This window comes from Pristis pectinata, chromosome 14 (genome assembly GCF_009764475.1).
Source record: "Pristis pectinata isolate sPriPec2 chromosome 14, sPriPec2.1.pri, whole genome shotgun sequence".
Taxonomy (NCBI): domain Eukaryota; kingdom Metazoa; phylum Chordata; class Chondrichthyes; order Rhinopristiformes; family Pristidae; genus Pristis; species Pristis pectinata.
Window position 1 is genome coordinate 37,293,161 of NC_067418.1, and position 13,498 is coordinate 37,306,658.

At 40.9% G+C, this 13,498-nt stretch overlaps 1 protein-coding gene across 3 annotated transcripts in view; it reads left to right on the plus strand.

Moving 5' to 3' along the window:
• Nucleotides 1-13,498, plus strand: part of LOC127577625 (tryptophan 5-hydroxylase 1) — a 68,630-nt gene that overhangs the window by 38,177 nt on the left and 16,955 nt on the right. For 2 of the 3 annotated variants that reach the window (XM_052028933.1, XM_052028932.1), the window contains 2 exons: nt 9,113-9,259; nt 11,365-11,548. In XM_052028933.1, the coding sequence (XP_051884893.1) occupies nt 9,113-9,259; nt 11,365-11,548 (331 nt within the window). Of the gene's footprint in view, nt 1-2,884; nt 3,370-9,112; nt 9,260-11,364; nt 11,549-13,498 lie in introns of those variants that run through there. The other variant, XM_052028931.1, reaches the window with a different exon arrangement.

Consider the following 13,498-nt stretch of genomic DNA (forward strand, 5'->3'; position numbering starts at 1 on the left):
CTCTTGTTTTTTGTAACCATTACAAATGTTGGGGATTTTGATTTATTGCAGGGAACAGGGAAATTGCAGAGAGAACTGGTAATGATTTTTGTGTCTAGAAAAAGTTGTTACCAATAGAAAGCTGCCTTCTGGCTGCAACCCTGTCAAATGTTACACATCATATTTTGGCATGTCCTATCATTCTATGAAAACACATTGCTATCTTCTGTTGCTTCTCTTACTCTCCTTAATCTGTGGCCACTTGTGTGCTGACGTGCTATATGGATAGACACCAAATCCCATGGATCTCTGCACCCCTTTCTATGTTGGCCTTTGAAAATAAGTGCACATGAAGGGCCGAGGAGAGGAACTGACTCCCTACATCTTTCTATTAAGGTAACAATAATGAATAGGATCTTTGCCTTTGAAAATACCCTGGGATATCTCAATAATAGTATGGGGCACTTTAATTTCATTTACAACACCAGGACGCTTTTGTAACGTGGACTTAACGTGAGGTGAACTTCTCGCTTCTGTGGCATCTTTGGGTCCGGATTTTTCCGATGCAGTAGTGATGATGAAGTTGCATGTTTTCCTTTCAGCGCGAATAACGTGGTGATTTGAGATTATTCCATCGCGGTAATATGCATTAACATAACAGCAGCGGAAATGGCGTGGTTTCATTTCAGTGGCAACAACAGGACGGGTGTTTAGCAATGAAGTCCGACCTCTGTTAAATAAGGTGACACCTGGTTTACTCGTTCAGTAATTAAACACAGACTACAACTGTCTCACCGGATTTAAAAAAAATCTTTCCAAATAACAAAATTGGGTGATCAACAAAAACAATCCATAAAGCCAGTGGTGCCAAGGTATTGTGGAGGCCATTCGGCCCGATGACACTGCTGGCTCCCGAACATTCTTATCAGTTCCATCAGCCACTTATTTCCCTGTAACCTGCCGTCTCTGAACTGCCTATCAACTCCCGCCACCCACCTACATCGGGGGTAATTTACGGTGGCCAGTTGATCTGCCAGTACATCTTAAGAGAACGGGGGGAAACGCACGCGGTGAAGTCGAGAACGTGAAGACTTTACACAGACAACGCCGGAGGTCAGGATTGAACCCGAGTCGCTGAAGCTGTGATTCGCAGCTCAACTAGCTGGTGTCTGTGTCGCCCCATGGTTGGGAAATTCTCATTTGACATACTTCCATTCTTTCCATTCAATTTACCACAATTGGGATCTTTCTATTTTAATTACATTTTTGACGTTTCCACTGAGTCTGTATTAGGTGAGATTTTCCATTTGAATTGAGCTCGGCATTTCCCCCAGTGTGTTGCAATAGTTGTGACCCTTTCGGCCCGGATCCTTGCATCTTGGTTATAATTGTGGTCATTTTAAAAGGTATTTGCATTTCAAGTTGCGATGATATAGGCTGAGTGCTTGGTTGACTAGATCCCTCTGTTTCGTTATTATGTATTGGGAGAAAATCGGTGAGAGCAGGAAAGAAACAAGATCAAGGAGTCTATTTTCTAAATGCGCAGAACGATGACCAGTGACAGCCTTTTGGAAAACCGAACCGCTTTCCCCAGGTCCTGGTCTCTGAGGTCTAATATATACGAGTCATTCTGAAATGACCACACATTTGTATAACAGGGAAGGAAAGTTGCCCTTTCAGTTTGTTCTCGGAGTTGTTATTATCGTATTGGTGAATAGAACGATTAGAATACCTGGGTGCGGGCACTGGGAAACCTTTTGATCTAATCTTTGCGTCGGGTTTTTTAATGATTATGTAAGGAACGCCACATGGTTAACAATTTACCGAACTCGGAGAGAAAGAAACTGCAACAAAAAAGAACGCTGGTGATAGATACAGCTCGATAGACGGGTGGAAGAGGGAACCAAGAGACTTGGCGGGGCGGGAGGGAGGGGCGGGGGGAGAAGCAGAAACTTGTTAAGCGAGAAGGAGACAAATGGCAGAGAAACAAACAGATGCAGCAACAATAAGAAATGGAAGGGATATAAAGACAAAGTCAAAAGTATCAAACAACGAAAAGGGTTCAGAGAAGCAACAGGAGCAGTAGAGGGGAAATATGGAAGATAGTGAAGGAAACGAAATAAGTGGGCAGATTGAAAGACGGTGACTGACAGTGACAATAACACAAATTCAGCAAGGACAGGCATGGAACTGGGGGGGGGGGGGGGGTGGTTAAGAAGCCGATAGAAAAGGGAGAGGGAAAGATGAATGGAAAATTATATGGAATAAAGTGGCAGAAAATTGTTAAGACGGGAAAAAATAAACGAAGCGCAGAGAAGAAAACATAGATGCAAAGTGAAAGAAAAACAGAAAGCCAAGGACGTAGGAAAATAGATAAAAACTGAAAAGTGAGACTGAACGAGATGTAAATGCGGAAAGGGAATGAAGAGGAAAGTAACCAAGAGACGGTGTTAGAGAGGCACGGGCCATACTGATTTCAGGCAATAATTACAGTATTTCGTTCAGTGCCGATTAATTTGCAGAGCGGAGAGTTACTTGTTTGCACTCACTGCAAGGTAATAGTCTTTAACGAAAACCTTTCTGTGAACTGAATTTTGTAATTGCTAACATGTCGTTAAACACCAGTTAGTTACGTGCACTGAACTAATCGTCGATCATTTTACTCTTCATATTGACATCCTGGTGTTGAGTTCCTGGAGCCCAGGGTTGTTGCTGTGCGTGGACCCAGAGATCTATGTTCTACAAACTCTGCACTCTTCCCCACTTCCATCTAACCTCTCCCTTTCATTGCAACAAGTGACACGGATCCGTTGTTTGCTTGCTGGCTTTTTTTTTAGCTGTAACATCATCCAGCAACAACAGTTTGTCGTTTCCCCCAGATTGTAAATTCAACAGAAAAGGATGAGACGCGGACGGTGGTAATTGCGCATGTTGTTCCCCCCACCGATTGCAGCCCATCTTCTCGGCGCCGCCTGTTTGGGAGGTGTGGATGCTGTGTGAGTGAATGACGCGAATCCTTTTATTTCCTTGTTTGCTTTTTCCTTGGAGATTAAGAGGAGTTGGAGAGGTGGGGCGGTGAAGCACCGGTTCCCAAGACATATATAAATAGCAGAGCGTAGCAGCGGAGAGGAGAGCAGAAGGAGGCAGCAGGGCACAGGGGCAGCCGAGTGGTGAGAGTAGCAGGAGAAGCAGAGTGTAGGGCAGGACAGCAGCGTGGGCGCAGTATCAGATAGACCAGAGCTCGGGGACCCGACAGGAGCGTCCCAGAGACTGATAGAAAACACCTCGGATCTTGGCGACATGTACTCCTACAAGAACGAGGGACCCAGGAGAGGACGATCCTTTGAATCCATGAACTCCAACTTGGACGAGAAACATCTAAATAACGAGGTTAGTCGTGTTGTTGTCCCTACGTCAGGTGAATGCGTCAGTTGTTGCCTGCAACACAATCCCACTATTTGAATGGAAAGGATTTGAAACTATTTTTGGGACGTTCGTCAAGATAGATAAAAGGGGGAATGCGCTTTGCCGACTCTGTACTCAACGGTTCCTTGAAGTGGGCAGATATTGCCAGCTGGGCACTCATTGCAGCCAAGCTGAAGGAGGAATGTACGCCAGGAGAAATGTATACCGAGTGGGATAGTCCAGAGAGGAGGGTGGAAGGGCCAGAGAGTAGAGCGAGCATGCAGAACAGTATAATGCTGAGTGCAGAGAGGAGGGGCAGGGAACCAAGGGAACACACGTGAAACGGGTTATATGTTTAGTGTAATTTCTAAAACTACTCCCGGAATAGCAATATATCTGAGAGGGGAAGATTTTCTTTGCGTTATGCGTCAATACATCGGAAGCGGTCTGCAAAGACGTTTCAGTTAACGCGTTTAGCTGGGAATAGGCTGAGAAAAGTTAGGAAGTTGGTGATAAATGGTGAGGTGTTCGATATAAAATTGTAGTTATTGAAGTTATCTGAGTCTAGTAACCGATTACACTTTTAGGATAAGTATTCAGAATTCACAACACCTCAAGGCAGGTTACGGGGCGCGACCTGGATCCCCTACTGCCCGTGGTTAGTTCATTATAGGGCCGCTTTCCCTCCTTCTTCCCGCACAGCAGTGTCCGGGCGGTCGGTTCTGGCAGCCTTATCGTCCTCCTTTAGATCTGAATTGTCCAACTCGGGCTCATCTACTTGATGTCCAAGAGTGAGAATTTCCGGGGTTTGGAGAAGTTCTTTGGGTCGCAGTGGTCTTGAAATATTGCGACCGTGTAATCCGCCAACAGGCGCTTTGACAGGACTCGAAAGGGGAGAGTTTTGGATGGACCAGACAAGATCGGAATCCTCCATGCAAATTCGCGTAACGGCAAATACCAAATTCTCAACACGGTTGTACTTAACCAACAGAAGAATCGGTAGTCCGATGATCATAAAAGATTCGCCAGAAATTCGTCCAAATCTGGAACAATCTCATTTCCCCGACTCTGGCCCATTGCCATCGCGATTCTACTGGATTTAAAGTATTAGCAAAGAGATTTGTGCAAGTCGAGCTCAACCTCAGTATCCCCGCTTACTTTGAAGGTCACAGCATTCTCCCACACTGTTTCGTTACTTGGGTCCAGGCTGCGATATTTGAATCTACACTCTGTCGGGCGTTAAGTGTGACTAGGGATTTTTTTACGACTGCATTTCGCCTTGTTAAATAGACATTAAAGAGGTGAGAATAGGCGAGCAGTGAGTTGGCGGAGGAGTAACTTTTTGATATTAATTATTAACTGTTGATATCCCAAACTCACTTTTAGGCTTTTATCTCCTACTGCTGGAGCTTCTCAGCGATGCCTGTTGGAGATGAAATTGTTTAATCCAACGTTCAGAGCCCTGTTTATTGCGTATTAACTAAAGCCAGCTATTCATAGCCGACCTTCATTAAACTCTCGTCAAATTAAGTAGGATTGTAGGATGAACTTTGCACGTAGAAATAAATATGATTGGAAAAATTGGAGGGGTGATGTCATACAAAGCAAATCCACAACTATCGCGCATCCATGAAGTGTCGAATTGATTAAAAGAAGTTAAGAAAATCTAATTTTCGTGGATATAATTGTACAAATATATTGGGTTAACGTATGCTGTCAAAATAACCGCGAGGCTAAAGGTGTTGACATACTTAATGTCCACATGACACAGCAACATTAGGTGAGGGTCGGTGGCCGTTGAAGTGGAGCGGCCCGAGATGTTCGGCTCCGAGGGTCGCTGTGGGTCGAACAATACTTGTCCGCCCGCTTCACCGTGGAAAAGCATTGTACTGCGTGACGTTGCTGTCTGCATTTATGTGATAGCTAACAACTAAATTTGTTTTTTTTAAACACGAGAGTCTTGTCCACTCAGCGCAAGCGCTTTTTGAAAGATAAGTTGTGTTAGTTACTGCTAATGTATCCGTCAGGCCCAGAAAATTAACTATTACCAGTGCGGAGTTTCACTCCTTTGGGCTTTAATTGCTGAAAAATTTAAAATGCAAGTTCTTCTTTTAAAGAAGCTTTACCTTTCTAATTTCTCTCTCTGTTAATCAAACCTTTCTTGCCATTACTTTCTGCATATCCACCTGATTTGAAATGCATTCACACGCAATAATTTACTTGCCAGTCCTTGCGTTAAACGAACTGATTGAGTGCTCCCGGTGTTCACGGCTGCCCGCTCTGTTCGCTGAGGTCACAGTTGGCCAGGTTATCAACTCACGGTTTCCGGCAATCTGTGGCGTAAAATGTTACCATGATCAAGCGAGCAAGGGAAAGTCTAATTTACCGCACTTGCCATTCATGATGGGTGTGTAATACTTAGATCTCCAGAGAACATTTGACAAGCTATTAATGCAGAAAATAAAAGCTCGTAGGAGGTAACACTATAATGGTCAGAAATTCGGCTGACTAACGGGAAATATCAGGCATAAATGATCTTTTTCTGATAGATAAGATGCAACAAGCATTGGTGCTGGATTTTAACTTTTTACAATTTATACAGATAACTTGGATTAAGACACCAATGATACAGTTGCTAAATTTGCTGATGATTCAATGATAGGGAGGAAAGTAATTTTTGCAGACAACACAACCAGGCTACAAAGGGGTTATAGAAAGGTTACGTAAGTCGGCAAATATCTGGCAAATGGAATGTAATACAGGAGGTGAAATTGGCCATTTTGGCAGGAAAAATAGAAGAGCCTATTATCAAACTGGTGAGAAATTTCAGAGCCTTGAGATGTGGATATCCCAATTTGTCCCTTTCTTTAAAAACTACATCAGTCATAGGTTTAAAAAAGTAATTAAAGAAAATGGGACTGGACAAAGAAAAACTCAATAAACCAAAATATTTTCTAAATTGTAACCAAATCCTCAAAACATGTTTAACTACTAAATTATCTGTTAGTTTATTTAATGATATTAGAAGTGAAGAACCAAGCAAAGAGATAATAGAAAATTTTTTAACAGAATTAATTTCCGAAGAGACCCATACTGGACGAGCCTCTTGATTAATGTAATGTAACCAAAACGTAAGATTTCATATATTGACTGCCCAGTAATAAAATCTAAAATTAGGTAAGGCTAAACCTCCATTCTTTTTAACCTTCTGAAGGTGAACTTTATTTAGTCTAGGATGTTTATTATTCCATATATAGGAAGAAATAATTGACTCGAGAGTCAAAGAAAGATTTAGGAATAAAAACAGGTAAAGCCTGAAATAGATGTATAAATTTAGGTAAAATATTCATTTTAATAACATTAATTTGGCCAATCAATGATATAGAAAGGGGAGACCAACTTGATAAAACCCTTTTCACATAGTGCAGTAAGGTGAAAAATTTTTCTTTAAATACTTACAATTTTTAGTAATTGACACCCCCAGATAGGTAAAATGATTTCTTACAATTTTAAAAGGAACGTTAATATCAACTGGTACCAAGTTATTCAGAGGAAAAAGTTCACTCTTGTATAAGTTCAATTTGTAGCCTGAAAAATGACTAAAGCGAGAAAGTAAAGAAAGCATAGGAGGTAAGGAGGCTTCAACATTAGATATAAAGAGTAGTAAATCATCAGCATATAAAGAAACTTTATGGTTAATACCTCTTCTGGAGATACCAAGGATATCTCTAGATTCTCGGAAAGAAATAGCTGAAGGTTCTAAGGCCAAATCAAAGAGCAAAGGGCTCAAAGGACATCCCTGCCTGGTTCCACGTTGAAGTTTAAAAGATTTAGAATTTTGAAAATTTTTATCTTCTTTCTTGATGCATGTACTCTATTTTTTTCATGGATTCAATAAAAATATTGTAAAGAGATGTGGATATCCCAGTGCATGATTTGCAGATGCAGCAGGTAATTAGGAAAGCTAGCCGAATGTTATTGTTTATTGCTAGGGGAACTAAATTCAAAAATACGGAGGTTATAAAGGGCATTGGTGACCCACATCTGGAGTAGTGTATGCAGTTTGGTCCTCCTTATGTAAGGAATGAGTTAATACATTAGAAGCAGTTCAGTGAAGGTTTCCGAGACTAATACCTAGAATGGGCAGGTTGTCTTATGAGGAAAGGTTGGACAGACTTGCCTTGTATCAGCTGGAGAGGGAATGGGATTGAAATATACAAGATCCTCAGGGGTCTTGACAAGGTGGATGTGAAATTTTCTGTTGCAGAAGAATCTAGAACTTGGGATTACTGTTTAAAAAGAAGGGATGGCTTTTAAGACAGAGTTGACATGAATTTTTTTCTTCGAGGATCATGTCTGGAATTTTCTTCTTGAAAGGGCAGAGGAAGCAGAGTCTTTGAATATTATTAAGGCAGAAGTAGATAGATTCTTAATAAGCAAGGGGAGGAAAGGTTACTGTGGATGGATGAAAATGCAGAGTTGTGGTTACAATCAGATCAGCCATGATCTCATTAAATGACGGAGCAGGCTCGGTGGGGGGGGGGGGGGGGGGGGGGGGGTCAAGTGATCTATTCCTGCTCCTAATTCATAGATTTGTATGTATGTAGCCTTGTTGCAGAAAATAATATCACTGTATGTGGATAGGCATTCATCTTCAGAACACTGAGCAATGTACACAGCCACTAAATGCATAGACTAATAAACAAAGTTTCTAATAAAGATACAGAGTGCATAACACACACAGATGGTGATGAATATGGACACACTGGCCAAATAACTCATTACACAAAGGGTAACTATGCACAAACACACAAAAATGCAATAATTAATTCAACCCCACCTTCAGTCTACTCCCAATATCCTTTGGTGTTGCAGCTAACACATGGACAGCCACTCATGGACATGGAGATTGAGGGTTCCCTCTTTTACGTCCTTAACTCGCCATTTCCATAATTCTCTTCACTTTGATGAGTAGTGTACTATGGACTGACCACAGCAGGTAAAAACACAGGCAAATGTTCTTCCAGTGGACATGAGCCAATTTATACAATATTGGGAACACATATTGGGAAATGTTGAGTGATTTTCCAGTATTGGCTTTTAGCTAGTGCAGCTGCCCACCAGAAGATACAATAATGATATCATTATGTCACCCTTGGCACCTGCATACCATTGCCGAAGGGATCTCCTCATTGACACGAAGGCATCCCATCATTTCACAAATGTACACCCTCTATATTGTACACAACTTGACAATTTACAGACAATAAGCACATGACTGCACATCAACATACGTAAAACTTTGAAATAACTCTAACAAAAAACACAAATAATAGCCCATGTTGTGCACTATCACTCCTCATTTTCTAGACCTGTCTGCAACTTTTGATATAATCGACCATACCATTTTTTTCCAAAGCTGCTTCTCCATTGTGCAGTTGAGCAGAACTGTTAGTTCCACTTTTAACTATCCAGTTGAATGCAGAGAGCCTTGTGCAATGACCCCTCTACCCTCTCCATATCACTGCCTCAGGTGTTCACTTTCACATTTGTATGCTGCCTCATGGTAACTGCTGTCTGTAAACACATTAGATTCTACGCATTGATTGATCATATCCGGTTTTAGTGAGACAACTTCATGTTACTAGTAGACACTTTTCTAGAATAACCTCTCAGAACCATCCCTGTCACTCTTTTGTCATTATTGTTGTCTTTGAATATCTTGCAGATCAACAAATCAAATTTCTGCAAAATTGAAGAGAACAAGGAGAATAAGGAGAATTGCAATGTGTCTGTGGAGCGGGGGCGAGTGGCTGTGGTCTTCTCTTTGAAGAATGAGGTCGGAGGTCTGGCAAAGGCACTGAGACTCTTCCAGGTGACATCACTGCATGCATTTTGGAGCTAACTGTGTGTTAGCATTATACATTCTTTGTTTTGCTTTCCACTTCATTCACATTCTCATTTAAAAATATTTCTTACTACGTACATGGAGGTCCTTCAGCCCATCAAATCTATGCTAGCTCTCTGAGCAATCCTGTTAACTCAGTTCCCCAACTTATTTCCTAGTAACACACTCTAATGCACATGCCCATCAACTTCACCCTGGTTCTCCTACCACACACCTTTACTGAGATCGATCACAGAGAATGTGTGAAGTTCGTACGGGCAGCATCAGAGGTCAGAATCGAACCTGGGCTGCTGGAACTATGAGACAGCTGCACTAACTGCTGCACCAGTGTGCCAACTTTTCACATTTGGGCTATGCACAAATGTAGTCCTCAAGTAGACTGAGATTCCAGGTCTGATGCCACAAAATGTGCTAGGATGCTCACGATCTCTGAATCTACAACCTATCATTGTCACAAATCTCTCCCACACCTTTGGTTTACTCCTTCCCTATTCCTAAGTTTAGGCATACATTTTACTTAGTTTTGTAGAAAATAATCTTGCCAGATTAAATATGCCAAACCCATACTATTTACCTCCAGAATTTCTATTTTGTATAATTTTAGTGTAAAGAAACTGTTCACATTAGGTGCCAACTAAAGTAAAATCATGGGACTTTAATATTTCACAGTGAGGCATTTTAATGCACAGCTACTTTGGTGAATCTGTATTTACAGTAATATTGCATGCAATGCTTCATGTATCCCAAAGGTAGAACTAATATAATATAAATATATAATCTAATAGAACAATTGTAAATCTAGATTAGATCATTAAAAATCCATGGTAGTGCACCTGCAACTTTACAATTGCATTCCATATCCTAAACTGACCTAAATTCCTTTTGATAACAACAGTCTAAACTGATAGCAGCAGAAATGTAGAAAGGATGTGAATGTTTAGGAGTGTTTGTTTAACTGTTAATATAAAAAAGACTAGATTAAATAGATAAATTAATTAACGAGCATCTTAACTCAGACTTGTCAGTTGTAAATTCTGTCTGCGGGAGTCATGTAGCAGCTGCCATCTTAAATTGGATTAATTAGAAGGTGCATCCTAAATCTGGTTTTCATTCTGTTGATACTGCCTAGATTTTGATAACTTTCTCTTGCTTCATACAATTCTCTCAGCAATTAATTCAATCCACCTGTTTATTCTACCCTGTACAAAAGTGCATGAGTTCAACACAACTCCCCTTACCAAGCTTGAAGAGTGGCTAGTGAAGAACTAATAACTAGTAAAAGTGAAGTCTAGTGAACATTGGAAATCTAAAACGGTAACATAAAATGTTGGAAAACAGGAAAAGCAGCAAATGCAAGAATAAAAGACATCTTGCTAATGAAAGATCAACAGCCTGAAATATTAATTCTGTTTCTGTCTCCAAATATGCTGACTGACTTAAATGAGCATTTTCAGGAATTCCGTCTTTTATTTCAATTAACAATTAGTGCTTTATGTAGCTAGCTATCCTAAAGATATCCCTAAGATAGCGCAACACAAAAAACATTAGAAGAAATTGCAAATAGCACCGCAAAACAAAAATGGTGGAGATTCTACTCAAATTTATTTACCAGGAACACTTTTGGTGCTTCACTACTTGTGTTGTTGCTCACAACTCATGCCTTCTCGGGTTGATTCTGTCCCTTTTGCCTTTCACATAAACAGCATCGGTCAGTTGAGATAGGCTGATCCCTTGACCTAGTATATTCCAATTCTGCTTGACTGTCAGCATAGATATGGAGCTGAGTTAGGACCTGTACCCAAGGCAGTTGTCTAATCAGGACCCAATTAGGTTCAGTCTGCATTGCCTTCCTTGTATTGCTTGTTTAATATAGCAGCTTTCTTTTATTAAAGTTTAGTTGAAGAGAAGTAGATGCTCTCAAAGTTCTTTTGGAATACTTCACACTCAAACATAGCAAAACACTTGTGAAGTGCAAAGGCAGCCTGCCAAATGTTGGAAGTTATTGCTATGTATTTTTAGCATTTTCAGTGTAAACCTCATGGTTTCACGTATTGTGTCTTTTCACTCCCGAGGAGAAACACGTGAATCTGGTTCACATCGAATCCCGAAAGTCCAAACGGAGGAACTCTGAGTTTGAGATTTTTTTAGACTGTGACAGTAACAGAGAACAACTCAATGAAATCATCCAAATTCTGAAAAGTCACGTTAACGTAGTGACTCTAAACTCGCCTGACAACTCCTATCCACAGGAAGATGGTAAGAATCAAGTCAGTTCATTGCTGTGAATATGTTTTATTGAAAGAGTGCCAGTGAGTATGGAGGAGGTCCTATAAAAGATATTTATTTTATTTATTAGTCACATGTACATTGAAACACACAAGGAAATGTGTCTTTTTGCGTTACTGACAATGTGCTGGGGGCAGCCTGCAGTGTCGCCACTCTTCTGGCACCAACATAGCATGCCCACAGCTCCTAACCTGTACATCTTTGGAACGAAAAGTGCATTATGATAATCTTATTATAAATGATGCATTATTATCTATAGCCAATCTACATGTACTTTATGTGCCTGAGCGTCACTGTTCATATGTCAGCCCATGACAATATAAATGTCATTTTCTATCAGTAAACGTATTGACATGAATCCTAACAAGTGTATCTGTATCACTGGCTCATTACGTTATTAAATAAATATATGTTGCAATAGTATGTTAGTGTGATTCTATGGACGTGCCATTCTGTGTAGGTGCATCTGTGCCACTGAATGTGTTACTCTGCGTTATTTCCAAAGAAATGTTTCAGTAATTATTCCAGAGTGAGCAATGCTTCTGAATATAAGACAATGCCACATCTGTAGAATAAAATTCCATGGATGCAATGTTATAGTTTGAACACATCCTTAAGTTAAAATAGGTAAATGATTTTATTTGTCACATAGATATACAAATTTATTCCAACCTTATTGATGGTATGTATACTACAGTAATATTTTGGTTGTACAAGTAGACTGCACTATGCAAAGAGTTGCAAAACTATTGAATTAAATGGGATGAGTAAAAGAATGAGACAGGACAGCATTCTGCAGTACAAGTATATTATCATCAATATTAGGCAGGGTCATTCTTAATCCAATCCACTGCTCACGCTTGACCCATGTGCTTGCCCCATTAGCATCTGTGGTCAAGTGGCTTTTAACCACCTGGAAGCCTTGGTTCTGCAGCCATTTCATGAGTGAATTGGGATGTGTGACTTGGGACATTCTCCAGATGAAGTATCCTGAGAACCCACCCCTGTTCTGGGACCCTTACTCTTTGTGATTTTTATAAATGACCTGGATGAGAAAGTGGAGGGATGGGTTAGTAAGTTTGCTGATGACACAAAGGTTGGAGGTGTTGTGGATAGTGTGGAGGGCTGTCAGAGGTTACAGTGGGACATAGATAGGATGCAAAACTGGGCTGAGAAGTGGCAGATGGAGTTCAACCCAAATAAGTGTGAAGTGGTTCATTTAGGTAGGTCAAATATGGCAGAATATAGTATTAATGGTAAGACTCTTGGCAGCGTGGAGGATCAGAGGGATCTTGGGGTCTGAGTCCATAGGACGCTCAAAGCAGCTGCACAGGTTGACTCTGTGGTTAAGAAGACATATGGTGTATTGTCCTTCATCAATTGGGGAATTGAATTTAGGAGCCGAGAGGTAATGTTGCAGCTATATAGGACCCTGGTCAGACCCCACTTGGAGTACTGTGCTCATTTCTGGTCACCTCACTACAGGAAGGATGTGCAAGCCATAGAAAGGGTGCAGAAGAGATTTACAAGTATGTTGTCTGGTTTGGGGAGCATGCCTTATGAAAACAGGTTGCGTGAACTTGATTTTTTCTCCTTGGAGCGACAGAGGATGAGAGGTGACCTGATAGAGGTGTATAAGATGATAAGAGGCATTGATCATGTGGAGAGTCAGAGGCTTTTTCCCAGGGCTGAAATGGTTGCCACAAGAGGACACAGGTTTAAGGTGCTGGGGAGTAGGTACAGAGGAGATGTCAGGAGTAAGTTTATTACTCAGAGAGTGGTGAGTGCATGGTATGGGCTGCTGGCAACAGTGGTGGAGGTGGATACGACAAGGATCTTTTAAGAGACTTTTGGATAGGTACATGGAGCTTACCCATGGTACTATGGGTAAGCCTGGTAATTTCTAAGGTAAGGACATGT